A 27,309-nucleotide genomic window follows, 5' to 3' on the forward strand; every position below is an offset into this window, starting at 1 on the left:
GAACCCTTGGAGGGGCAGTACTGAGGGAGTGTTGCACTTTCGGAGGGACAGTACTGAGGGAATGCTGCACTTTCTGAGGGCAGTCTTGAGGGAGCACTGCACTGTCGAACAAGGCGGTAAATCGAGGCCCCGTCTGCCCTCTCAGCTTCACATCAAAGATCCCCCGGCTTTATTTCAAAGAAGAGCAGGGGAGTTCTCCCCAGTATTCTGAGCAATATTTATCCCTCAACCAACATCACTAAAATAGGATAATTGTTCATTTGTCTCATTTGGTATATTAACAAAAGTTAGCCACCTCCTATTTGCTGCAGTGATTCCCAACTGGTGATTATTTCTGTGTAACGCTGCAGCTAATGGAAGGTGGAGTTGGAGGGTGGGGGTCGAAGGTCAGGAGCAGCACCTGTTCCGAAATGCATTGATTTTATTTCTCTCCTCACAGGGAACTGATGGCAGAAGGAAGAGATGATCGATGGGAAACAGACTCTGGTCAGGAGATAATCATCACATTGGGTCCCAATACTGACTGATCAGCCTATCAGAGCATCTGTCTGATACAGCGGGCAGCTGGGGGGAAAACAGTTGGGATCCCAACACCTGGAACATCTGTACCAACACTGGGAAAACAGCTGTAATCCCAATACCCAGAACATCTGTACCAACACTGGGAAAACAGCTGGAATCCGACCACATGGAACATCTGTACCAACACTGGGAAACAGCTGGGATCCCAACACCTGGAACATCTGTACAACACTGGGAAAACAGTTGGAATCCTGACACCTGGAACATCTGCATCAACACCGGGAAAATAGCTGAAAGCTCAACACCTAAAAGATCTTCACCAACACTGGGAAAACAGCTGGAATCCCGACACCTGGAACACCGGCACCAACAGTGGGAAAACAGCTGCAATCCCAACACCTGGAACATTTGCACCAACACTGGGAAAACATCCGCAATCCCAACACCTGTAACATTTGCACGCACCGAGATCGCCCCTCTGTGAGCAGGTCCAGTCGGAGCGGGGACTCACTGAATCATCCACAGACGGACTGAGATGGCCCCTCTCTGAGCGCGGTCCAGTCGGAGCGATGCGTCTGTCCAGTTTGTTGCCCCTTCAGGCCCTTTGGGCAGCCCTGTCTCTCGCCGCGCAGCACTTCCCGTCCTGGGGTCACTACGACCTGTGTAAGGCCCAGCTTCACTGGGACCAGGCGATGAGTTGGGATTACATGGCCTGCCAGCCCGAGGCCGCCCTGCTCACCAGGTCACTGAAGGTCAGCTTGGATCCCTCCGACAGTACGTGTGGAGAGACCCCCGAGATGTACTGCACGCTGGTGAGTAGAAGCCTTTCTGAGACAGCCTCTGTTGTGTGTCGCGCTGTGAATGGACGCTCACTGAACGGCCTTTATCAAAGTGAATTCCATCCAAACTCCTACATTTGCTTCATTAACAGAGGCATCGAGTGCAAAAGCAAGGGAGTCATGGTGAACCTTTATATATCATTGGTTAGGCCCCAGCTGGAGTATTGTGTCCAATTCTGGGCACCACACTTTAGGAAGGATGACAAGGCCTTGGAGAGGGTGCAGAGGAGATTTACTGGAATGTTTCCAGGGATGAGGGACTTCAGTTATGTGAAGAGACTGGAGAAGCTGGGATTGTTCTCCTCAGAGCAGAGAAGGTTAAGGGGAGATTTGATGAGGTGTTTAAAATCATGAAGGGTTTTGAAAGAGTAAATAAGGAGACACTGTTTCATATGGCAGGAGGGCCAGTAACCAGAGGACACAGATTTCAGATAATTGGCAAAAAAGCCAAGGGGGGAGATGAGGAGAATGTTTTAATGCAGCGAGTTTTTATGATCAGGAATGTGCTGCCTGAAAGGGAGGTGGAAGGAGATTCAAGAATAACATTCAAAAGGGAATTGGATAAATACTGGGAAAGGAGAAATGTACAGGGCTATGGGGAAGGAGTAGGAGAGTGGGACTAACTGGACAGCTCTGAGCCAGTGGCAGAGACAGACGATATCACGGAGGTGAAAGTCGGCGGGCTTGGTGAAGGAGGAGATATGGGGATGGAATAACAATCTGATAAGTTGCATTTCGTGGAACTGTGAGGAGATGTAAAACTGCTGGGCTGAACAGGAAAGGTCAGGACACGAAAACCACAAAACTCGCTGCTTCCCAGTGACTCACCATAAGGGGTGGCAGTGTTTGTAAAATTAGACACGGTAATAGATGTGAGGAGGGAGTTCGAATGTTTATAAACACTCTCTGGAGCTCCTGACCCCTGTGTCTGACCCCTGCCCAATATCTCCAGTGGGGAATATGTCCCATTGTGTCTGAGCCCTGCCCAATATCCCCAGTGTGGAATATGTCCCATTGTGTCTGAGCCCTGCCCAATATCTCCAGTGGGGAATATGTCCCATTGTGTCTGAGCCCTGCCCAATATCCCCAGTGGGGAATATGTCCCATTGTGTCTGAGCCCTGCCCAATATCCCTAGTGTGGAATATGTCCCATTGTGTCTGAGCCCTGCTCATTATCTCCAGTGTGGAATATGTCCCATTGTGCCTGAGCCCTGCCCAATATCCCCAGTGAGGAATATGTCCTTGAGATGTAAATTCAAGCCTGTTTCTAAATATTAATGATGCTCTTGTTGAGTGAATCATCTCCTCAGGATAATTGGTTCCTACATCATTGTTCGAGGGGAAACGCTTGGTTTAATAATCAGCCGTACGTTTCAGCAATAATTGAAAATGTATAATTTATTGCAGAACATGCAGTTCATCAGAGGGCATTATTCTCCAGCTCAATTAGTAATCTGTTGTAAAAATACTACGAGTCTTTGAGGTAAATCTTCCATCTGTCCCATATCCCACTGTGGGAGCTGTGTGTGAAACAGGGCCCGGACCCAGTGAGACCACACTAGATGTTACTGTCTCAGTTTTACATCTCAGGACGCCCCAAAGTGCTTCACAGACAATGAAGGACTTTTTGAAATCGCAATCATTTTTCTTTCACCGATAAAAACGCGGCTGAATTTATCGGCCGTTATCTCATAGTTTGCATTTTTTAATATGTAACAGTTTTTGACAGGTGCACTCGCTCCTTCTTTCCCGATGTGTCCCGACTCCTGAACTTGTGTTCCCTGATTGTGTGTTGACTGTGAGTGAGACGGAAAGACTCCAGGGTGAGAATGTATTCAGACTGTGGCTGTAACCTTGGTGCAAAGACACGAATTCCTGATCATAAACTGTTGTGATCGAATGTACCGGGGCACGGTGGTGCAGGGCTTCTGTGATTGGACCAGTAATCCACAGAACCGCACTTCCAATCCCTCCATGGGCTTTGAGACTGGGCAGAGGGAGATACTGCCGGTCCTGCTGGGAGACTCAGTCCCAGGCACATCCTTCAGTTTTTTATTTGTTCCTGGGATGTGGGCGTCGCTGGCAAGGCCGGCATTTATTGCCCATCCCTAATTGCCCTTGCGAAGGTGGTGATGAGCCATCTTCTTGAACCGCTGCAGTCCGTGTGGTGAAGGTACTCCCACAGTGCTGTTAGGGAGGGAGTTCAGGATTTTGACCCAGTGACAATGAAGGAACATTGAATATATTTCCCAATCAGGATGCGGTGTAACTTGGAGGGGAACGTGGAGATGGTGGTGTTCCCATGGAGGCCATGGGTTTGTGAGGTGCTGCCGAAGAAGTCTTGGTGAGTTGCTGCAGTGCATCTTGTAGATGGTAAACATTGCAGCCACGGTACACCGGTGGTGGAGGGAGAGAATGTTTAAGGTGGTGGATGGGCTGCTTTGTCCGGGATGGTGTGAAGCTTCTTGCGTATTGTTGGAGCTGCAGTCATCCAGGCAATTGGAGAGTATTCCATCACCCGCCTGACTTGTGCCTTGTAGGTGGTGGAAAGGCTTTGGGGAGTCAGGATGTGAGACACTCGCCGCAGAATACTCGCCTCTGACCTGCTCTTGTACCACAGTATTTATGTGGCTGGTCCAGTTAAGTTTCTGGTCAATGGTGATCCCCAGGATGCTGATAGTGGGGGATCCAACAATGGTAACGCCGTTGAATGTCATGGAGAGGTAGTTGGACTCTGGCTTATTGGAGATGATCATTGCCTTCCAGTTGTGGACCACAAATGTTACTTGCCACTTCGGTGTTGCTGGACTGGGAAACAACGTCGGTGAGTGAGCACAGGGGCGATGAGGGAACAGGACTTGTGTGTGTTAGGATACGGGCAGCACAGGTTTGGATGAGCTGAAATTTACGGAGAGTGGAAGATGGGAGTCCGGCCAGGAGAACATTGGAATGGTCGAGTCTGGAGGGAACAAAGTATGGGTGAGGGTTTCAGCAGCAGATGCGATGAGACTGGGGCAGAGACGGGCGATGTTACCGAGGTGGAAATAGGTGGTCTTGGTAAAGGAGCGGATACGATTGTTTGTTTTAGTTCTTCTCGAGCAAAAGGCACCAGTTAATGCTCATCGATCTCCGTGTCGGAAATAGAATCTCCCGCTGGTCTGTAATCCCCAATTTAATTCATCTCTGGCACCAGCTCAAAGTATTCGCCTCCAATTCCACTTCAGTGCTGATTTGTTCATTGATTTGAGTGTTTCTCGTGCTGCAAAGCAAAACTCACAATGTCTGAGCACAAACCGAGGGAGAGGCACATCTGGAATACTGCGGGCAGAGTGGGCTCCTCATTGTAGCGGAGAGATGGGACATGGGGCACAGGGACACAGTGCGACCGGGGGTGAGGGGAGAGAGAGATGGGACATGGGGCGCAGGGACACAGTGTGACCGGGGGTGAGGGGAGAGAGAGATGGGACACGGGACACAGTGACACAGTGTGACCAGGGGTGAGGGGAGAGAGAGATGGGACATGGGGCACAGGGACACAGTGTGACCGGGGGTGAGGGGAGAGAGAGATGGGACACGGGACACAGTGACACAGTGTGACCAGGGGTGAGGGGGTGAGGGACTGTGTTATGAGGTTAGCTCGAACAGTCGAATTAAAGGGAGAATCGTCACCACTTCTGTAGAAACACAGTCTGTGCCTTGCTCGGGTAAAAGTCTGACAGCTAATTATTTCTGAATGCGATCACCAATTCTGGCAATCCCAGCGAGTGGTGACAGCTGGTGAATGTTAACGTGGAGTTTCTGGGTAATTTCTGTAAGCTGAGTTTGAACTGATTGTAAACTGGTGCCTGGAGATTGTGTCTGATCAATGTGATTTTAGTGCCCAAAAAAAAAAAAAAAAAAGAAAAACACAAAAAAAAACACAAAAAAGAAAAAAAAGGGCCTTGTAAATGTCTGGTGTGTCATCCAGGTCGGGTGGCACGGTTTAATGTTTTATGTTTTTCAGATAAACTCCAAAAAGAGTTTCCTCTCGGGATTGTTAACATCTGTATCCGTTCCCCTGCCAGCTGCTCACACAATCTCACAGCACAGCAGGATGCTATTGGCCCATTGTGCCTGAGCCGGCTCATTGAGAGAACGATCCAATTAGTCCCACTCCCTGCTCTTTCCCCATAGCTTTGCAAATTTATCCTTTTTCTCAAATTTATCAAGTATATTTTTCCCTGTTTTAAGGGAGTTTAGTTGAAGCAGGTTCAAACAGCTCCTCAAAGAGTGGGTACAGGCACGATGGGCCGAATGGCCTTCTGTGCTGTGAGATTCTGTGATATTTCCCCTGTTTTAAGGGAGTTTATTTTCAGCAGATGCGAGCAGCAGATGGGATTTCAGTCAGAACGAGCCAAACATTCTCTTTGTAATATCGCAGTCCATTCTATTGGGTCTGGGACTAAACCTTTAATACTCAGACGGGAAATTGAGGGTTTGGGAGAGGCCTACAGGAAGTGGATTAAACCTGAGGCCATAGACTTTATCCCCATGAATCCTCCCCCTGCCCAATATCTCACTCACTGCCCACTGTCCCCAGTAAACCGGCTGCCTATTAAACTTTCCCAGTCTCTTGATTCCTGGATCAGAGCTCCCTCACTGCGCTGCTCTCTGACAATGTTCCACTCACTTTAGCAGCTCAGACAGGAGAATGTTTGAAGAATGATTTACTGTTGTTGTGTCACTGACTGACTGACCCCTGACCCTGTCTATAAGGACCGATCGACACAGGCCGGTCAATAATGTGGGATGACACCACAGCTGGTTGAAGATTTGCTGCAGATTCTCAATCTTTCCCCAGTCTGGTTTCTTTCTCTGAAACCTCCCTCTGGTCTTCTCATTGCTGAAATGTTTAGACACAAACACCAGGTGCAGAGTTCTGGGTTTCATTAACTTGAACAAACATTCATTTCTGCTGGCTCACGTTCTTTATAATTAAATTCCAAAGTGTAGAATCCCATCGAGCTCCCTGGCAAGATGTTGACTTAAAACCGCCGTTCCTTTATTAAATTAATTCTGGGGATTTGGGCATCGCTGATACGGCCGGCATTTATTGCCCATCCCCAGGTGCCCTGAGAAGGTGGGGGTGGGCCGCCTTCTTGATCCGCTGGAAGCGGGTTTGATACAAACTGAGTGTCTCGCTCGGCCACTTCAGAGGGTCATTAATAGTCAACCACGTTGGTGTGGGCCTGGAGTCACATATAGGCCCGGGCAGGTTACAGAGGCAGGTTTCCTTCCCTAAAGGACATTACTGAACCAGTTGGATTTCACGGCAATCTCCCTGAGCTGTGGGCCGTGGGGGGATGGACCCTCTCCCTGACCCACTGTGGGCCGTGGGGAGAGGACACTCTCCCTGACCCACTGTGGGCCGTGGGGAGAGGAACCTCTCCCTGACCCACTGTGGGCCGTGGGGAGAGGAACCTCTCCCTGACCCACTGTGGGCCGTGGGGAGAGGAACCTCTCCCTGACCCACTGTGGGCCGTGGGGAGAGGAACCTCTCCCTGACCCACTGTGGGCCGTGGGGAGAGGAACCTCTCCCTGACCCATTGTGGGCCGTGGGGAGATGGACCCTCTCCCTGACCCACTGTGGGCCGTGGGGAGAGGACCCTCTCCCTGACCCACTGTGTGCCGTGGGGAGAGGACCCTCTCCCTGACCCACTGTGGGCCGTGGGGAGATGGACCCTCTCCCTGACCCACTGTGGGCCATGGGGAGAGGACCCTCTCCCTGAGCTGTGGGCCGTGGGGAGAGGACCCTCTCCCTGACCCACTGTGGGCCGTGGGGAGATGGACCCTCTCCCTGACCCACTGTGGGCCGTGGGGAGATGGACCCTCTCCCTGACCCACTGTGGGCCGTGGGGAGAGGACTCTCTCCCTGACCCACTGTGGGCCGTGGGGAAAGAACCCTCTCCCTGACCCAATGTGGGCCGTGGGGAGAGGACCCTCTCCCTGACCCCCACTGTGGGCCGTGGGGAGATGGACCCTCTCCCTGATCCACTGTGGGCCATGGGGAGAGGACCCTCTCCCTGACCCACTGTGGGCTGTGGGGAGATGGACCCTCTCCCTGACCCACTGTGGGCCGTGGGGAGATGGATGATACCAGAAATGAGAGGGTATACATATTAGGAAAGGATGACCAGGCTGGGTCACTTTTCTCTTGAAAGGAGAATGCTGAGGGGTGATCTAATGAAGATCTTTGAAATTATGAAAGGTTTTGATAGAAACATAGAAACATAGAAAATAGGTGCAGGAGTAGGCTATTCGGCCCTTCGAGCCTGCACTGCCATTCAATGAGTTCATGGCTGAACATGCAACTTCAGTACCCCATTCCTGCTTTCTTGCCATACCCCTTGATCCCCCTAGTAGTAAGGACTTCATCTAACTCCTTTTTGAATATATTTAGTGAATTGGCCTCAACATCTTTCTGTGGTTGAGAATTCCACAGGTTCACCACTCTCTGGGTGAAGAAGTTTCTCCTCATCTCGGTCCTAAATGGCTTACCTCTTATCCTTCGACTGTGACCCCTGGTTCTGGACTTCCCCAACATTGGGAACATTCTTCCTGCATCTAACCTGTCTAAACCCATCAGAATTTTAAACGTTTCTATGAGGTCCCCTCTCATTCTTCTGAACTCCAGTGAATACAAGCCCAGTTGATCCAGTCTTTCTTGATAGGTCAGTCCCCGCCATCCCGGGAATCAGTCTGGTGAACCTTCGCTGCACTCCCTCAATAGCAAGAATGTCCTTCCTCAAGTTAGGAGACCAAAACTGTGCACAATACTCTAGGTGTGGCCTCACCAAGGCCCTGTACAACTGTAGCAACACCTCCCTGCCCCTGTACTCAAATCTCCTCGCTATGCAGGCCAACATGCCATTTGCTTTCTTATCCGTACCTGCGTACCTGCATGCCAACCTTGATAGAGTTGATACAGAGAAAACCAAGAAATCCAATAGGGAATTCAGAAGAAACGTCTGTACCCAAAGAGTGGTGAGAATGTGGAACGCGCTACCACAGGGAGTGGTTAAAGCAAATAGTGTAGATGCATTAAGAGATGCTAGACAAGCGTATGAGGGAGACGGGAATAGAGGGTTGTGGATAGATTTAGATGAGGAAAGACGGGAGGAGGCTCGAGTGGAGCAGAAACACCAGCATGGACTGGTTGGGCCGAATGGCCTGTTTCCCTGCCGTATATTCTATGTAATCCTATATGTAATCCTATATGTAATCTGACGTAATCTTTCAGCTCAGTACTGGCCCACTAAATGCTGTTAACTGAGCAACTCTGCTCAAACATTAACTCCAACAAAGGGCCTGATTATTGGGTGATGGGAAGTGACAGCAATCTGCGGGATTACACTTTATGGAGCCACTAACTTCTGTGCTCAATAATACACTAATTAACATCATTAACCAGGGGACTGAACCGTGCTGATAGTGAGTGGTTTAGTTAGTGATAACGACAGGCTCTTCGTCACACCACACAGTGTAAATCCGAGACAGCAACACTTAAAGCCTGAAATAAATGTCAAGGAATGAGTGGATTTGTAGAAGGAACAATGATTCATAAGATGCTCCGTTTATGCTCCAGTGTTGCAGGAGCAGTTTCTGTAATACATAATCCTTATATTGAAGTATCTTCCCTTCCTGCGTTGATGCAGCCACACACAGCAGGAGCCCGTTGTATCTCTCTCTCCCTATGCTGTATGGTGAGGTTTAATTCTTCTCTTCTTCTTAGGCTGTCCCCCGGAGTTGAGGATGACTTGCTTCCACATTAAAATGAGTTCTCAGGTGACTGATGAGACCAATGTGGGATCTATAGTCTCTGTCACAGGTGGGGTAGATGGTGGTTAGAGGGACGGGTGGGTGGGGTGCTTGGGTTGTCGTACGCACCTTCTGCTGTTTGTACTTGGCTTCCGCATCCTCCCAGCAAAGAGACTCGATGTGTTCGTCGCCTTCTCGGATGCTTCTCCTCCATTTTGAGCGGTCTTGATCCAAAGATCCAAGATGCGGCCACTCACAACATCATCGAGCAGACAATAGGGGTGCTCAAGCAGCTTTTCCGAAGCCTGGACCACTCTGGAGGCAGCCTTCAATACTTCCCTCAACAGGTGTCGCTATTCATTGTGGTGTGCTGCATGTTGCACAACTTGGCCATCATGAGGGCCCAGGCCTTACCAGTGGGGAGTGCAGCCCCAACTCAGGAGGAGGAGAAAGAGGAACAGGAGCCTGGCGAGGCCCCGACTGGCCAGCCAGAGGAGGAGGTGCAGCAGCCACGGAGGAGACACCGTGGCACTGCTCCCGATACAAGGGCCACATGTCAGCGGCTCATCATACATCGGTTCTCCAACAACACAACACAACCCCTGACCAGCAACTAATAAACATTTAACAACGGCCCCTTGAAACACCATAACACACAATTAACATCAACAATATCTGTACACAGGCCCCTGCCATTTGTCATTCCACAACAGTATCCATGTGCCATATTAGGCACATACACTTACAACAATAGCAGGCCTCAAAAACTGCAACCAGATCGTGACAAACATATTTACAGGATGAGGCCATCAGTCCATTGTGGCCAAAGTTTTTATTGAGACTAGCTCTGGCATTTGCTACCCCTTACCTTAACCCCCTCCCACACCTCCTGCTCCTCCTCAATGTTGCCTCAGTGCCTGCAGCAAGGCTGCTTGAGGGCTGCTGTGTGTTTAACACAGACACTACAGATGGCCGAGTAGGATACATTGGACCAGCTCTGGGCCTGGAAGGCCCGGCTGCAGACTGCACCACCTCAGCATCGGCGGCAGCAGTCTAGGTTGGCTGGTGTGTAGACCGCGGCAGGTGCAAAGGCAGAGTGGCAGCGGTGGGAGCCAGAATGCTGTCATCTTGTGCAAAGACAACACGTTCCATTTCCCACGGCCCACTGCCACTCCCCCAGGGCGGAGCCTCAACATCTGGAGCAATATGTGGGAGCGCAGATTACTGGCCTGCTTCGGCACCGTTACCTCCCCGTTGGACTGTGGGGAACAGAGAGGATGGCAGCAGTCAGTGTTTGCATGGCATCACTCTGTGACTGACTCAGGACAGCCTGAGTCTCAAACGCAGCGTTCTGAGAGTTGTTGCCACAATCATTGACAGTATCACATCACAAAGGCCTTGCGTGGCTTGGGCCTGTGATGCGATAGCTGCTGCCACGTCAACCATGGCACGCGCTCTCCCCTCTGCAACTCCACTGTCGCTGGTTGAGTCCATCTCCCTCTGTAAATGGGCAAGGATGGGTTCATTGAACTGCTGAGAGGCAGGGACAATGCTTGAGGCGGTCTCCCCCAACCTCAGGGCAAGTGTATCCATGCTCTGCGGGACCTTCTCTAATACACCCATTGGCTCGCAGTGCATTTGCATGGACTCTCTGGACATAGCCTCCAAGTCCAGGTCCACGTCTGACTGTCTCTGAGCAGGATTGATGGGTCGACTCACTGTCCGGGGAGATGGCCCCCGAGCTTCCCCTCGCTCTGGGCGCTGCTACAGGCTACTGGATTCAGGAGCCTCAGGCTCTTCAAAGCCCAGGAATGTTGGCTCTTCCACCAAGGTGGTGTCCCCACTCGGTGCAACTGATGAGGGTCCCTCATAGGCACCACACTTTCCTCACCTTCCTCATCATCTTCCCCGTCAGTCGAAGTGGACGGCGTTTGCTGTCAAGGGTCAAGGATCTCACAGAAATGCCAAAGGGCATTCACATACCGTCACGGTCCACAGGGGGCACTGCTACTCCGGCCACTACCGCACCAACTGGTGTGCCCATGGGGATGGACACTCGCTCCTCCATGTCACTGAGGGCTTGTATGTCAGGCTCCCCTCCACCGGTGCACTGCTGCTCTCTCCTGTTGTGAGCTAGTTTCACCTGCAGTAAGAAGCACAAGAAGGTGTGAGTGAGTGTGCAGCTCATCGTGTGCCACATGTGCCTTCCATAGTTGAATAGTTGCTGCTGTGTGGATGTGTGTAAACGTGCATTTGAATCTGCGTGGCTGCTCACAGTGCATGTGTGAACGGTGGGATGAGGTGAGAAGGACCTCAGATTAGGGATGAGGCTGAAGTCTTGTGAAAGGGTAGTGTGAGGAGGGGTGAGGCTGAGTAGGGAACCAGAAGGTGAGTGAGGTTTGGATGGGCCGGGCATGGCTGGTGACCTGAGCCTGAACATTTATGGTGCCTTCACCAACAAAGACCACGGCCTGGGACACACAGTGACGGAGCAGTCGGAGGTCAGTTGTAGCGCTGGGGCACGGTGCTGTTAATTATGTCCCGAGGACACGGCAATTCAGGAGCACGTCACATCTGCACCGTTCCTTTATTCATTACACAGCTTTAGGATTGTGGTACTAATGTTACCCCATTCCTTCTACATCGAGTATTAAAAATAACCAATCCAATATGCGGCTTTAGTCACTGCCTTTAGTCGATGCTGTGACGGTTGTAGATTCATTAATTTCTATGATCTCTGTATATTGCCGCGCTCTCCATCTTTATCACACACATTAGTTTTATTGATTGCTGCAACAGCCACTTGCTGGGGATGAGGATGTTACAGGTGAGCTGTCTGATTATTTGGAAAAGGATGTCGGGCTGATTCTGTGTTGCCGATGTCAGGTAGAGTCGCAGTGTGTCCGATCCACAGGATGCACTGCAGCAACTCGCCAAGGCTTCTTCAGCAGCACCTCCCAAACCCGCCACCTCCAGCATCTAGAAGGATGAGGGCAGCAGATGCCTGGGAACACCATCACCTCCAAGTTCCCCTCGAGTCACACAGTGTCCCGACTGAGAATCACAGCATCATAGAATGATACAGCACAGAAGGAGTCCATTCGGCTCATCGTGCCTGTGTCGGCTCTTTGAAAGTGTTACCCAATTAACCCCACTCCCCGCTCTTTCCCCACAGCCCTGTAAATCTTTCCCCTACAGGTATTTCTCCAATTCCCGATTGAATCTGCTGCCATCGCCCTTTCAGGCAGCGCATTCCAGATCACAACATGTGGAGCTGCCACTGTGTCCATCGCTGCTTCACCGCGGAAGGTCAATGACCTGAAGTGACCCCGAGGGAGCCCTGCCACCTCCGACTGCTCCCTCACAAACCAGCCTGAGGTAAAGCATCATTCGGCCCACAGGCTGGGCGAGGGTCCGACACACAGAGCCCAGGGGTAAGGCCTGAGCACAAATAAGGGATTGTTTTAACAATAGACGATAAAAAGACAAGTTCCCGTCAATCATTCCGCTCACAAAACTCTCGTCGTTTCTCTCTCTCTCTCTAACCCAAACAGACAGCTGCAGTGAGACTCATTTCCCATCTCTGAAGGTCGGAGGTCGGAGATTCTTTCACTGAACATGAACTTTGGAAAATCTAAACAAAGAAAACGTCCAAAATGTCGTCATGTCAGAAATCTGTCCAAATATCAGCTCCCTGGTCTCTTTACAGTCCATTTTATTTTGCTCATAACGATTCCCAAGAATGATTGGGGAACTGAGAGGATCTAATTTTGGGGAAAGGCTGAACAGGCTGGGGCTTGTTCCTGGTCCCAGGGATGGGGGTTTCAGTTCCAGGGAGAGACTGGAGAAGCTGGGATTGTTCTCCTTACAGCAGAGAAGGTTAAGGGGAGATTTAATACAGGTGTTCATGGTCATGAGGGGTTTAGACAGAGTAGATAGAGAGAAACTGTTCCCATTGACGGAAGGCTCGAGAACCAGAGGACACATATTTAAGGTGATTGACAAAAGAACCAAAGGCGACATGAGGAAAATTGTTTTTGCGCAGTGAGTGGTTAGGATCTGGAATGCACTGCCTGAAAGGGTGGTGGAGGCAGAGCCCAGCGGGAGAATTGTGTCTAATTCTGGGCACCACACTTTAGGAAGGATGTCAAGGCCTTGGAGAAGGAGCAGACGAGATTTACTGGAATGGTCCCAGGGATGAGGGACTTCAGTTATGTGGAGACTCTGGAGAAGCTGCGATTTTCTCCTCAGAGCAGAAAAGGTGAAGGGGAGATTTAATACAGGTGTTCAAAATCATGAAGGGTTTTTGATTGAGTCAATAAGGAGACACTGTTTCCAGTGGCAGGAGGGTCGGTAACCAGAGGGCACAGATTGAAGGTGATTGGTGAAAGTACCAGAGGGGAGATGAGGAGATCCCACTTTCTACCTTCTGACATTCTGAATAGCTGCCCTTTACCCCTACTCTCTGCTTTATGTCCTGAAGCCAGCGAGCTATCCATTCTGCTACTGGCTCCCTGACTCTGCATTCTCTGACCTTATTCATTAGTCTATTATGTGGTCCCTTATCGAAGCTCTTTTGGAAATCTGGATAAATTATATCTACTGTATTACCCTTGTCTGCTCTCTCTGTTACCTCTTCAGAGAATGCAATGAGGTTGGTCAAGCAAGACTTTCCCTTTTGAACTCCATGCTGACTATTCATTATTATACTTTTGCTCTCTAAATGTTCTTCTATATTCTCCTTTAGTAAGGATTCCATTATTTCTCCTACCACCGATATTAAGTTGACAGGTTTACAGTTCTCTGGACATGTTCTATCTCCCTTCTTAAATATAAGTATTACTTTAGCTATCTTCCAGTCCTCGGGTATGACACCTTTTTCTAACTAATTAATAAATATGTGCCTCTGCTATTTCTTCCCCAGATTCATTTAAAAAGCACAAAGTGTTCCGTCCAGACCTGTGGTTTTATTTAACCCGTGCTGTACCTATCCTGGGAGTGTTTGATTGGACAGTGTAGAGGGAGCTTTACTCTGTATCTAACCTGTACTGTACCTGCCCTGAGAATGTTTGATGGGACAGTGTAGAGGGAGCTTTACTCTGTATCAAACCTGTACTGTACCTGCCCTGGGAGTGTTTGATGGGACAGTGCAGAGCTTTATTCTGTCTCTAACCCGTGTTGTACCTGCCCTGGGAGTGTTTGATGGGACAGTGTAGAGGGAGCTTTACTCTGTATCTAACCCGTGCTGTACCTGCCCTGGGAGTGTTTGATGGGACAGTGTAGAGGGAGCTTTACTCTGTATCTAACCCATGTTGTTCCGTCTCTGTTTCCAGGAGAACCCGTACATGTGCAACAACGAGTGTGATGCTCACACGCGCGAGCTCGCACACCCGCCCGAGCTGATGCTGGATGACGAGGGGCGGATTCCCAACACCTTTTGGCAAAGCGTCTCCTGGAGGAGTTTCCCCGAGCCCCTCCTGATCAACATCACTCTGTCCTGGGGCAAGACCATTGAGCTGACCGAGGACATAGTCATCACCTTCGAGTCAGGCCGGCCGGAGCAGATGGTCCTGGAGAAGTCTCTGGACCACGGCCGGACGTGGCAACCCTACCAGTTCTACGCGGCCGACTGCCTCACCTCCTTCGGGATGGAGCCGAGAAGCGCCCGGGATCTGAGCCCGGCCTCGATGCTGGACATCATCTGCACGGAGGAGTATTCCAGGGGCTACGTGTGGAAGGTGGACAAGATGGTCCGCTTCGAGATCCAGGAGCGTTTTGCCCTGTTCGGGGGGCCCCGTCTCCAGGACATGGCCTCGCTGTACGGCCAGCTGGACACCACCAAGGAGCTGAGGGACTTCTTCACCCTGACCGACCTGCGGGTCAGGCTGCTCCGGCCGGCCACTGGGGCCACCAGTGTTAACCAGCACAACCTCTCCAAATACTTCTACGCCATCTCCAACCTGGACATTCGTGGCCGGTGAGAGCTCCTTGCCCCTTCTGGCCAGAGTCGCAGACCCCACACTTCACACCCGGGGGGTGCCGTGTCAGGCCAACATCTGGGGCACTCACAGGAACAACATCTGGGGCAATCACACGGCCACGTTCTGGGGGCACTCACAGGGACAACATCTGGGGGCACTCACACGGCCAACATCTGGGGTACTCACAGGGACAACATCTGGGGGCACTCACATGGCCAACATCTGGGGCACTCAGGACCAACATCTGGGGGTAACTCACAGGGACTACATCTGGGGTTAACTCATTGGGACAACATCTGGGGGGGCACTTACAGGGCCAACATCTGGGGCATTCATGGTCACCATCTGGGGGTAACTCACGCGACCAACATCTGGGAGGGCACTCACAGGGTCAACATCTGGGGGAGCTCAGTGTCAACATCTGGGGGCACTGTATCAGAACCAACATGTGGGAGCATTCGCAGGGCCACCATCTGGGGGATAGTCTATCAACTTGGTGATACTCCATCAGGGCAAATATCTGGTGTTCCCTATCAGAGCTTACATCTGGGATACTTTATCAGGGATAACATCTGGCATGGCACTCTTATCAGTTCTCATCTGGAGGGCACTATATCGGAGTTAACATCTGACACACAATCTCAATGAACACCTGAAGTGCAGTCCATCAGGGCCAACATCTAATTACGAGGAGCGATTACACAAACTAGGGTTGTGTTCCCGAGAATTTAGAAGGTGATTTGATTGAAGTTTTTAAGATATGAAGGGGAACTGAAAGGGTAGATAGAGAGAAACTATTTCCCTGGTTGGGGATTCTAGGAGTAGGGAGAAAAGTCTAAAAATTAGAGCCAGATCTTTCAGGAGTCAAATTAGGAAACACTTCTACACACAAAGGGTGGTAGAAGTTTGGAACTCTCTTCCGCAAATCGCAGTTGATGCAAGACCAATTGTTAATTTTAAATCTGAGATTAATAGATTTTATTTGCCAATGGTATTGAGGGATATGGTGCAAAGGCGGGTGAATGGAGTTAGGTCACAGATCAGCCATGATCCCATTGAATGGCGGAGCAGGCTCGAGGGGCTGAATGGCCTCCTCCTGTTCCTATGTGAACGCTGGGTAACTGGGGAGGTTTGACAGCGAAAGATGGGGATCCCTCCCCCGGCCCACTGGGCACCGCCAGCTGCCCCTGTGTTGGGTGTTTGAGCTTCCCTGAATGGCCCTGCGACAGTGGGCACAGACCAGCATTGTGCCAGCTCTCACTGCCCCTGGTGATGGGCCCATTAACGAGCTTTCACAGTCCTGCTGGCTGGCTGGCGATGAGTCAGCGAGTTCCTGCTCAGTGTTCAGCCAATCGAGCAGCACGGAGCGAGCAGAATCTGTCCCTTTACTCTCAACACTGCCGAGCTCCAGTCTGATCAGGATTCAGAGAGTGAGAGGATCACACAACACAGGGGGAGGCCATTCAGACCATCGGGCCTGTGCCGGTCTTTGAAAGAGATATCCAATTCGTCCCACTCCCCGCTCTTTCCCCATAGCCCTGCAAATCTTGCCCTTGAGTATTTATCCAATTCCCTTCTGAAAGTTACGATTAAATCTGCTCCCACCGCCCTTTCAGGCAGCACATTCCAGATCACAACAACTCGCTGCGTAAATAAACTCTCCTCATCTCCCCTCTGAGTCTTTTACCAATTACCTTCAACCTGTGACCTCTGGTCCCTGACCCTCCTGCCACTGGAAACAGTTGCTCCCCATTTACTCGATCCAAGCCCTTCCTGATTTGAGGAATGATTGTGACTGAAGGCTTCCTTCGTGTTGGATCTATATTCAGTCTGGGTTGGTGAGTTCCCATTTTCACATTACACAATCTCCAGGGCTCGGAGCCATTCCCTCATTATTCCACACTCAGCTTCTGGGAGGCTCGATCCAGCTTTTAGCCGAGGACAATCTTCAGACACTAATTGGAGAACAGGAGCAGTAAAATGTTTACACTGCCGTTAGTGTGACTCCAAGGAACTGTCTGGGTATCTGCTTAGTTCAGCAAACAGTGCCCAGAACTGACAATTTGCTGAATGTGCAACGTACAATCTGCGGATTGTGAAGCTTCACCCTCGCAGTGAGTTAAACAGCGGCTCGATGCTGTTAGCACAGAGTCACCGAGACCAGCGTTCTCACGCTTCACGGCACAGAGACCGTCACAGCACTTTGGGCCTTTTCAAATCGCATTTACTGAACCACAACAACAACAAAATCTCATCCTTGTCTAAAAATCCCTCCATGGCCTCTCCCCCTCCCTATCTCTGTAACCACCTCCCACCCTACAGCCCTCCGAGATCTCTGCTCTCCTCCAACACCAGGAACAGCCCTCCGAGATCTCTGCTCTCCTCCACCACAGGCCTCTTGTCCATCCCCCACTCCCTTCGCCCCACCATTGGTGGCCATGCCTTCAGCTGCCTGGGCCCTGAGCTCTAGAATTCCCTCCCTGAACATCTCCCTCTCTACCTCTCTCTCCTCCTTTAAGACGCTCCTAAAACCGACCTCTTAGACTAAGCTTTTGGTCACCTGTCCAAATATCTCCTTATGTCGCTCGCGTCAGTTTATCTGATTTATGCTCCTGTGAAGCACCTTGGGACGTTTTACTAGTTAAAGGCGCTTTATAAATGCAAGTTGTTGTTGCAGTTGCAGGTGTTGTTGTAAAGAAATAACTTGTGAGAGGCACTCTATAAATGCAAGCTCTTCCTTTGAGGGGCCTGGAAGGCCGGAGCTGATCAGAAACTCTCTCCTAACGTGTTCTTGTTGCTGCCCAGAATCTGATCGTCAATCAGCGGAAACACACCCAGAAACTGACCCGCCGCCTGTGTTGAAAGGCAATAAGTGGGAGAAAAATGTTGCTGTTTGCAGAGCGAAGCTGGAAAAGGGAGAGCGGACTCGCGGAGCGGCCAGTCCCCAGTCTAACCCGGCTGCTCAGCTTATTTGAAACCAGCTTGCTGTTGTTTTTTGCCAGGTGTAAGTGCAATCTTCACGCCAACAACTGTATCTGGGAGAAGGGGAAGCTGAGTTGCGAGTGTGAGCACAACACGACGGGGCCGGACTGCGGGAGATGCAAGAAAGGCTTTCAAGGCCGAGCGTGGAGAGCGGGCTCGTACCTCCCAATCCCCAAAGGGACGGCCAATGTCTGTGAGTAACCAGAGCTGCTCCGGCCCGGCCCAGTGCCGGCACCAGATTCCCTTCACATTTCATTCTCAGCCCAACTCCCGGCAATGTACCGACTCCAAAATACAACCCACCCATCTTTGTCATTGTGTTCATGTGGGAACAGAGACTCACAGCGGGAGATTGGACAGAGCCAGGGACAGAGATAGGGTCCGTGCCCACAGCTCCACACTGAGAGGGGCGGGGGGGGGGTGGAGAGAGAGAGAGGGAGAGGGGAGAGAGGAAGAGGGGAGAGAGAGAGAGCAGGGCAGAGGGAGGGAGCGAAAAAGGGGGGAGAGAAAGAGAGACGGAGGGAGAGAGAGAGGGGTGTGTAGACAGAGAAAGAGAGAAATAAAGAATGAAAGAGAACAAACAAAAAGTGAGAAAGTGGGAAATAGAGAATGTGAGAAAGAGGGAGAGAGAGAAGCAGAGTAAGTAACTGAGAATGAGAGATGGAAAGTAAGGGAGAAGAAAAGAGAGAAAAGGAAAGTGAGAAAGAGAATGGAAGAAATCTAGAAAAGGAAATAAAAATGAAAGAAAGATTATCCAATTAGTCCCACTCCCCACTCTTTCCCCATGGACCTGCAAATGTTGCCTTTTCAAGTATTTATCCTACTCCCTTTTGAAAGTTATGATTGAATCTGCTCCCACCGCCCTTTCAGGCAGCGCATTCCAGATCACAACTCGCTGCGTAAAAATAATCCTCATCTCCCTCTGGGTCCTTGGCCAATCACCTTCAATCTGTGTCCTTCGGTTACCCATCCTCCTGCCCCTGCAAACAGTTTCTCCTTATTCACTCCATCAAAACCCTTCCTCATTTTGAAGCCCTCTATCAATATAATGTCGGGGTCAGTGAGCGAGGGGGATCGCTGGCATTATGTAGAGGGTGAGGTTATAATAGCAGTGGTTGAATTTGCTGAAACCTCACTCCAGACACCCACACAGACAGAGCCAGCAGTGAGGTGCAGACTGATGTGAGAATGGAATGTTCACAGCTGGATGAACATCTGGGGAACAGCTGGGGAGGGTGAGAGGAGAATAAGCCTCTGTGAAATCAATATCTGAAGCAGATCAGGAAGTGAAGGTTGTGAGGGACATCTGTGGCCTGCTGTGTGTGGAATGTCCAGAGATCAATATCCAGATAGTGAGCTGACTGGGCAATGGGGAAGGGGTGTGTGTGACCACTGATGGCCTTACGTATTAACCCTGCGTACTTACACACTAATCGCACGTAGTGGGAGCGTCCCCACGTACTACTCTCACACTCACCTTCCGGGAGCACTTTAGCAACTCCACCTGGTCTCACACAGGGCTGGTGTGAGCTCTCAGAGGATGCAGCACGCAAATCCCCCATCAGTTCCTTGTTCGTGAGTTTGACTGACATCGATCTGATGAACACTCCGTGTGATGGGTTGTGTTAATGTGTTTATCGATAAAGATTGTTAATCAGACGTCTCTATAATTCTGTTTCCGTTTCCCTCTCCAGGCCTCCCTGACCCCGTGGCGAGTGGCCGTAAGTAGGACCTATGCTCTCTGACCTGTGACCTGCTGACCCAGAGCCCATTTCTGTATCGGGAATGATCCGCTTCCCTCAAACCTCCCTCATCACTCACTGAGCGAGGAACAGGTGTAGGTGTGAGCAGAGGCCGAGTGTGAGCGGGGGCTGGGTATGAGCAGGGGCTGAGTGTGAGCAGGTGAAGGTGTGAACAGGTGAAGGTGTGAGGAGGTGTATGTGTGAGCAGGGCTGGGATCAGGAGTCTGCTTGTCCGTGCATCTATGGAGTAAAGTATAATCTCCTCGAGCGGTGCAGCAGATATGAAGCAGGGAAGATGTAATATATATGACCCACATCTCAGCTGAGATGAAAATGCTTCTTAACACTGTCTCAGTGAGAATGTTCAGTGAGAAGTGGAGGGAAGATTTGTAGAAAGCCATATGGTGGCTGAGGCCGAGATCAATGGGGACCTGTTGTAATCCCGTTATCCCAGATACAGGAATGGGAACTGGGTGACTGTCTCGGCCTCAATCTGTTCCCCTTTGTTCCTGGATCTTACATCAACTTGTTCCCATTTATTTAACCCTTCGCATGCTGTCCATGTCATTCCAAACCATCCACCATATCGCAACCCCGAACCAACACCCAGACTGACCAGGAGCAGAGTGACCATAACTCCCCATACTGACTGGGAGTGAACATAACTCCCCACACTGACCGGGAGTGACCATAACTCCCCACACTGACCGGGAGTGACCATAACTCTCCACACTGACCGGGAGTGACCATAACTCCCCACACTGACTGGGAGTGACCATAACTCCCCACACTGACCAGGAGCAGAGTGACCATAACACCCCACACTGACCGGGAGCGACCAAAACTCTCCACACTGACCGGGAGCGACCATAACTCCCCACACTGACTGGGAGTGACCATAACTCCCCATACTGAAAGGGAGTGACCATAACTCTCCACACTGACCGGAAGTGACCATAACCCACCACACTGACCGAGAGTGACCATAACTCCCCACACTGACTGGGAGTGAACATAACTCTCCACACTGACCGGGAGTGACCATAACCCACCACACTGACCGGGAGTGACCATAACCCACCACACTGACCGGGAGTGACCATAACTCTCCACACTGACCGAGAGTGACCATAACTCTCCACACTGACCAGGAGTGACCATAACCCACCACACTTACTGGGAGTGACCATAACTCTCCACACTGACCGGGAGTGACCATAACTCCCCACACTGACCGGGAGTGACCATAACTCCCCACACTGACCGGGAGTGACCATAACTCCCCACACTGACCGGGAGTGACCATAACCCACCACATTGACCGAGACTGGGGGTCTATGAAACGTTACACTTTGACCCCAAACCTGCTCCTTTCCTGCCCAGGTACAGCCAGAACCGATACTCAAAACCTTCATCACCGACACAAACTGAACTAAAGACAAACTAGTTCTAATATCTGGCGATGAATCTCCATTTTCTGCTGAATTATTGAGTGAGTTGTGGCTGGATTCAGTTACACTGAATAATAACAGGGAGACTCCATCACATCCGGCATTACACAGTTTGCCTTTAAAACCCTCAACCCACTCGAATGTACCGAAATCCCACAATAACAGCCTGTCACGGCCTCACCCCATTTAATCATCTCTCCGCGGACCAGATTCCCACTAATTATCCATCGATCCACTTCGAGCGACAGCCCGGGCAGTGAGTAGACCCGGGGGAGTGATTGATTGATCCGACATTGGTTCCCGGTCCAGCAACGCCTCCAATTTATAATTCTCATCCTCGCGTTCAAATCCCTCCGTGGCCCCACCCCTCCCTATCTCAGTCAACCCTTCCCACCCTACACCCCTCCCTCTCAGTAAACACTCCCACCCTGCAGCCCTCCCTATCTCAATAAATCCCTCTCACCCTACACCCCTCCCTATCTCTATAACCTCCCCCCAGCCCTACACCCCTCCCTATCTAGTAACCCCCTCCCATCCTACAACCCTCCCTATCTCTATAACCCCCTCCCACCCTACAACCCTCCCTATCTCTGTAACCTCCTCCATCCCTAACGCCTTCCCAAGCCTCCAGCTGCCTGGACCCGAAGCTCTGGAATTCCCTCCCTAAACCTCTCCACACCATCTCTCTCTGCTCCTTTAAGAATCTCCTTAAAACCTATCACTTTGACCGAGCTTTTGGTCACCTGTCCTAATATCTCCTCCCGAGTCTCGGTGTGAGTTTCTGTCTGATTGGCGGTGTAGCGGAGATGGAAATGTCTGTTTGCTTGTCTCTCGGACACTCCTGCCATCCCGGACAGTGTCCACTCGATGTGTGTGCACACAGTACAGATGTTCTCCAGCTGGGATTAATAATTGCTGATTCCTCCTGACACATGCAGCTGACCCAAAGCTCGGTCGCACACGGCCAAGAATCTCATCACTAGAGGTCACGACCCCAGAGCAAGGTAGGAACTCTCAAACACCGCGACTGGCTCAGAGCACAGCAGAAAGCAAGGATTTGCATTTATATATTGTTCCTTCAGGACTGCCCCTCCGGCAGGGCAGTAATCCCTCAGTACTGCCCCTCAAACAGTGCAGTACTCCCTCAGTTCTGCCCCTCTGGCAGTGCAGCATTCCCTTAGTACAGCCCCCCCCACAGTGCAGCACTCCTTCAGTACTGCCCCTCCAACAGTGCAGTGCTCCCTCGGAACTGCCCCTCCGACACTGCAGCGCTCCCTCAGTACTGCACTGGGAGCGTCAGTCTGGATTATGGGCTCAAATCTCTGGAATGGGACTTGAACCGATGACCTTCGGACTCAGAGGCGCGCGTGCTGCCAACTGAACCACTGTTGAAAGGCCCCTAACTTGGCAGTGCTGTGCAAAACCCGGCACAGACTCTATAAACCTGGGATTGGGACCATCCATTGCCATCTGCCTGATTCAATGCAAACCGTAACTAGCCAGGAGTCTGATGTTTTCCCCTCACTGCTAAAAGCCTCAGTGTTCCCTCCCTCCCTCCCATTCCAGCCATTTCCTCCCCACCTCTCATTCCTGCAGCATGTGACCCTCTCACAGTCTGCAAACTGTCTGTGTCCCGTCTACACTCTCTGTCTTTTCCCTGCAAGCCTGCGAATGCTTCGGCCATTCGAACCGGTGCAGTTACCTCGAGCTGCTCACCACCGCCATTTGCGTGAGCTGTAAGCACAACACTAGAGGCCGACACTGCCAGTTATGTCGGCTGGGCTACCACCGAAACCCTTCAGCACAGCTGGACCACCACAACGTTTGCCTAGGTCAGTTCCTGTTACAATCTCTGCTCTCTCCTTCTTTCACCCTTCTGCTTTCAGCCCAAAACAAGATAAAGAAACAAAGAAAATACCTTCGATAGGGCTGAGCAAAGCGCGTCGGAAATCAGCTCCTCTTTCCCCAGTGACCAGCCTCAATCCAACCTTTCCCCAGCGACTAGACCCTGACCCAACCTTTCCCCAGTGACCAGCCTCAATCCAACCTTTCCCCAGTGACTAGACCCCGACCCAACCTTTCCCCAGTGACTAGACCCCAACCCAACCTTTCCCCAGCGACTAGACCCCGACCCAATCTTTCCCCAGTGACCAGCCTCAATCCAACCTTTCCCCAGCGACCAGGCCCCGACCCAATCTTTCCCCAGTGACTAGACCCCAACCCAACCTTTCCCCAGCGACTAGGCCCCGACCCAACCTTTCCCCAGTGACTAGGCCCCAACCCAACCTTTCCCCAGTGTCTAGGCCCCAACCCAACCTTTCCCCAGTGACTAGGCCCCAACCCAACCTTTCCCCAGTGACTAGGCCCCAACCCAACCTTTCCCCAGTGACCAGGCCCCAACCCAACCTTTCCCCAGTGACTAGGCCCCAACCCAACCTTTGCCCAGCGACCAGGCCCCGACCCAACCTTTCTCCAGTAACCAGGCCCCGACCCAACCTTTCTCCAGCGACCAGGCCCCGACCCAACCTTTCCCCAGTGACTAGGCCCCAACCCAACCTTTCCCCAGTGACTCGGCCCTGAACCAACCTTTTCCCAGCAACTCGGCCTCAACCCACCCTTTCCCCAGCAATGAGGCCCTGATCCAACCCATCAATGAGGGTTTGGTGTAGGCTTTCCGTAGCGATGAGGCCTGTCCCAGGCTTTGTTGAGTTATAGCGAAAGCTCTGTGTTTTGACGATATACTCATCGTCTCCCTGTCTCCATTGTTTTTCAGGAATTTGTATGTTGTTTGTACTCTCGGTAAACGACCATCCTGCATTGTAGCAGCGTCGCTTCCCTCTGCTCAATGTTACCCCTCCCCCGCAGTGTCCACCAACAATCCTCTCTCTCCATTTCCTCATCTCCTCCCATTCTCCACACACACAATTACACAGAATGTGCAGCACTGAAACAGGCCATTCGGCTAAACCGCTCCATGCCGGTGTTTATGCTCCACACGAGCCTCCTTCCACACCTCTTCATCTCACCCAATCAGCATATCCTTCTATTCCTTTTGCCCTCATGTGTTTATCTCGCTTCCCCTTAAATGCATCGATACTATTCGCCTCAATCACTCCCTTTGGTAGTGAGTTCCATTCTCTGGATAAAGAAGTTTCTCCTCCATTCCCTATTGGATTTATTCATGACGATCTTATATTTTTGACCCAAGTTTTTGACTCCCTACAAGTGGAATCATCTTCTCTACGTCCACCCTATCAAACCTCTTCACAATTTTAAAGACCTCGATCAGGTCACCCCTCAGTCTTCTCTTTCCCAGCAAAGAGCCCCAGCCTGGTCAGCCTTTCCTGATAGGTACAAAGTCTCAGTTCTGGTATCATCCTTGTAAATCTACTTTGTACCTTCTCCAGTGCCTCTATGTCCTTTTTATAATACGGAGACCAGAACTGTGCACAGTGCTCCAAGTGCGGTCTAACCAAGGTTCGATACAAGTTTAACATCACTTCTGTGCTTGTGCATTCTATCCTCTATTGATGAACCTGGTTTGTTTTTTCTGGCCTTGTTAACCTGCGTTAATTCTGTGCAGTCGCCCCAGGGAGTGGAACACGGGCCGTGTGCAGTCAGTGTGTGGAGGATTGAAGCTGTTTGTAAAGTGTTGGAGACTTGTTTCACCCCCACAGTCTGAGCCTCCCTTGTCCCGGCTCGCACTCATTCCTGTCGCTGAGATTGTGTCGCTGTGTTTATTGGGAACAGCCGTGTGCAGTGTGTGTGTTGTCTTGTTTCTGCAGACTGTGAGTGTCACCCTGATGGCTCGTTCCACCATCGCTGTAATGACACGGGATATTGTGACTGTAAGGAGGGGGCGACAGGGCCCAAGTGTGACAGGTGCCTGCCCGGATACTACTGGCACAGGGGCTGTCGAGGTAAGTAACCATTCCAGCACCAGCCCCTCCCCTCACTCCGCCCCGGCTTCTGGGTGTCAGGGTCAGCAGAGTATCCGATAGCAGAGATACCGTGGGGGGAAACACAGAGGCTTTTAGTGAGTGAATCCCCCTGGACTCTCCCATCACCTGCCACACAATTAGTGGCACAGCTCCTCACAAAGGGAGGCCTGGAGTTCAGTGAGGGCGGGTCATAGAATCAGACAGCACAGAAGGAGGCCATTCGGCCCATCGGGCCTGTGCTGGCTCTTTGAAAGAGCGATCCAATTAGTCCCACTCCCTGCTCTTTCCCAATAGACCTGCACATCTTTCCTTTTCAAATATTTATCCAATTCCCTTTTGAAAGTTACGATTGAATCTGCTCTCACCGCCCTTTCAGGCAGCGCATTCCAGATCACAACAACTCGCTGCATAAATAAACTCTTCCCATCTCCCCTCTGGTCCTTTGCCAGTTACCTTCAACCTGTGACCTCTGGTCCCTGACCCTCCTGCTCCTGGAAACATCTTCTACTTATTTACTCGATCAAAAACCTTTCACAATTGTGAACACCACTATTAAATCTCCCTTTAACCTTCTCTGCTCGAAGGAGAAGAATCCCAGCTTTTCCAGTCTCTCCACATAACTGAAGTCCCACATCCCCAGTATCATTCCTGTAAATCTTCTCTGCTCCCTCTCTAAGGCCTTGACATCCTTCCTAATGTGCCCAGAATTAGACAGAATAATTGGACACAGAATTTAATCCTCAGTCTCTGCCTCAATATTTAATCCCATCCTAACTTGCACCAAGTCCCGTTCACCCATCCCCCCTGTGCTCGCTGATCCTCATTGGCTCCCAGTCTGGCAATGCCTCAAATTTAAAATTATCATGTTTGTGTTCAAATCCTTCCATGGCCTCATACCTACCTATCTCTGTAACCTCCCTCCAGCCCTACACCCCTCCCTATCTCTGTAACCCCCTCCAGCCCGACACCCCTCCCTATCTCTGTAACCTGCTCCAGCCCTACACCCCTCCCTATCTCTGTAACCCCCTCCAGCCCGACACCCCTCCCTATCTCTGTAACCTGCTCCAGCCCTACACCCCTCCCTATCTCTGTAACCCCCTCCAGCTCTACACCCCTCCCTATCTCTGTAACCTGCTCCAGCCCTACACCCCTCCCTATCTCTGTAACCTGCTCCAGCCCTACACCCCTCCCTATCTCTGTAACCTGCTCCAGCCCTACACCCCTCCCTATCTCTGTGACACCCTCCAGCCCTACACCCCTCCCTATCTCTGTAACCCCCCCTCCAGCTCTACACCCCTCCCTATCTCTGTAACCTCCTCCAGCCCTACATCCCTCCCTATCTCTGTAACCTCCTCCAGCCCGACACCCCTCCCTATCTCTGTAACCCCCTCCAGCCCTACACCCCTCCCTATCTCTGTAACCCCCTCCAGCTGCATAACCCTCCACGATCTCTGTGCTCCTCCAGTTCTGTCCTCTTGGATATCCCCGACTCTAATCGCTCAACCATTGGGGGCCGTGCCTTCAGCTGCCTGGGCTCGAAGCTCTGGATTTCACTCCCTGAACCTCTCCACCTCTCGCTCCTCCTATAAGACAATCCTTAAACCCGACTTCTTGGGCCAAGCTTTTGGTCCCCTGTCCTAATATCTCCTTTTGTGTCTCGGTGTTAAATTTTGTCTGATAACCTGTGAAGCACCTTGGGACGTTTTAGTACATTTAAGATGCTATATAAATGCAAGTTGTTGTAAAAGTGAGAGAGAGTTGTAACAATCTGTAACGTGGGAGAGTTTCTATGACCTGACCTTTCTTTTCTCTGACCTCTTGCAGCGGGCGTGTGTGATAACTTTCTGACGCGGTGTGAGAACGGAGGAGTGTGTGAGGACAATGGGAGGTGTGTGTGCCCCGCTCCCTACACCGGGCTCCTGTGTGAGAAAGGCCAGTGTGGGGAGGAAGTGGGAGGGTGTGTCTCCCAATCCCCGCAGGACCCCACCTTACACCGGGTGCTGCTGTCGCTGACTGCGCTGCTAACCACCGCTAACGGCCGCCCGCCGCTCTGA

At 51.2% G+C, this 27,309-nt stretch overlaps 1 protein-coding gene across 1 annotated transcript; it reads left to right on the forward strand.

Moving 5' to 3' along the window:
- The first annotated feature begins 1,091 nt into the window (after positions 1 to 1,091).
- On the forward strand, positions 1,092 to 27,309 carry LOC139266944 (netrin-G1-like). The gene is made up of 7 exons (XM_070884580.1): positions 1,092 to 1,334; positions 14,492 to 15,135; positions 18,142 to 18,318; positions 19,397 to 19,416; positions 22,979 to 23,146; positions 25,100 to 25,234; positions 27,080 to 27,309. Exons 1-7 carry the CDS (start codon positions 1,092 to 1,094, stop codon positions 27,307 to 27,309), a joined length of 1,617 nt encoding a protein of 538 aa, XP_070740681.1.

This window comes from Pristiophorus japonicus, chromosome 7 (genome assembly GCF_044704955.1).
Source record: "Pristiophorus japonicus isolate sPriJap1 chromosome 7, sPriJap1.hap1, whole genome shotgun sequence".
NCBI lineage: Eukaryota > Metazoa > Chordata > Chondrichthyes > Pristiophoridae > Pristiophorus > Pristiophorus japonicus.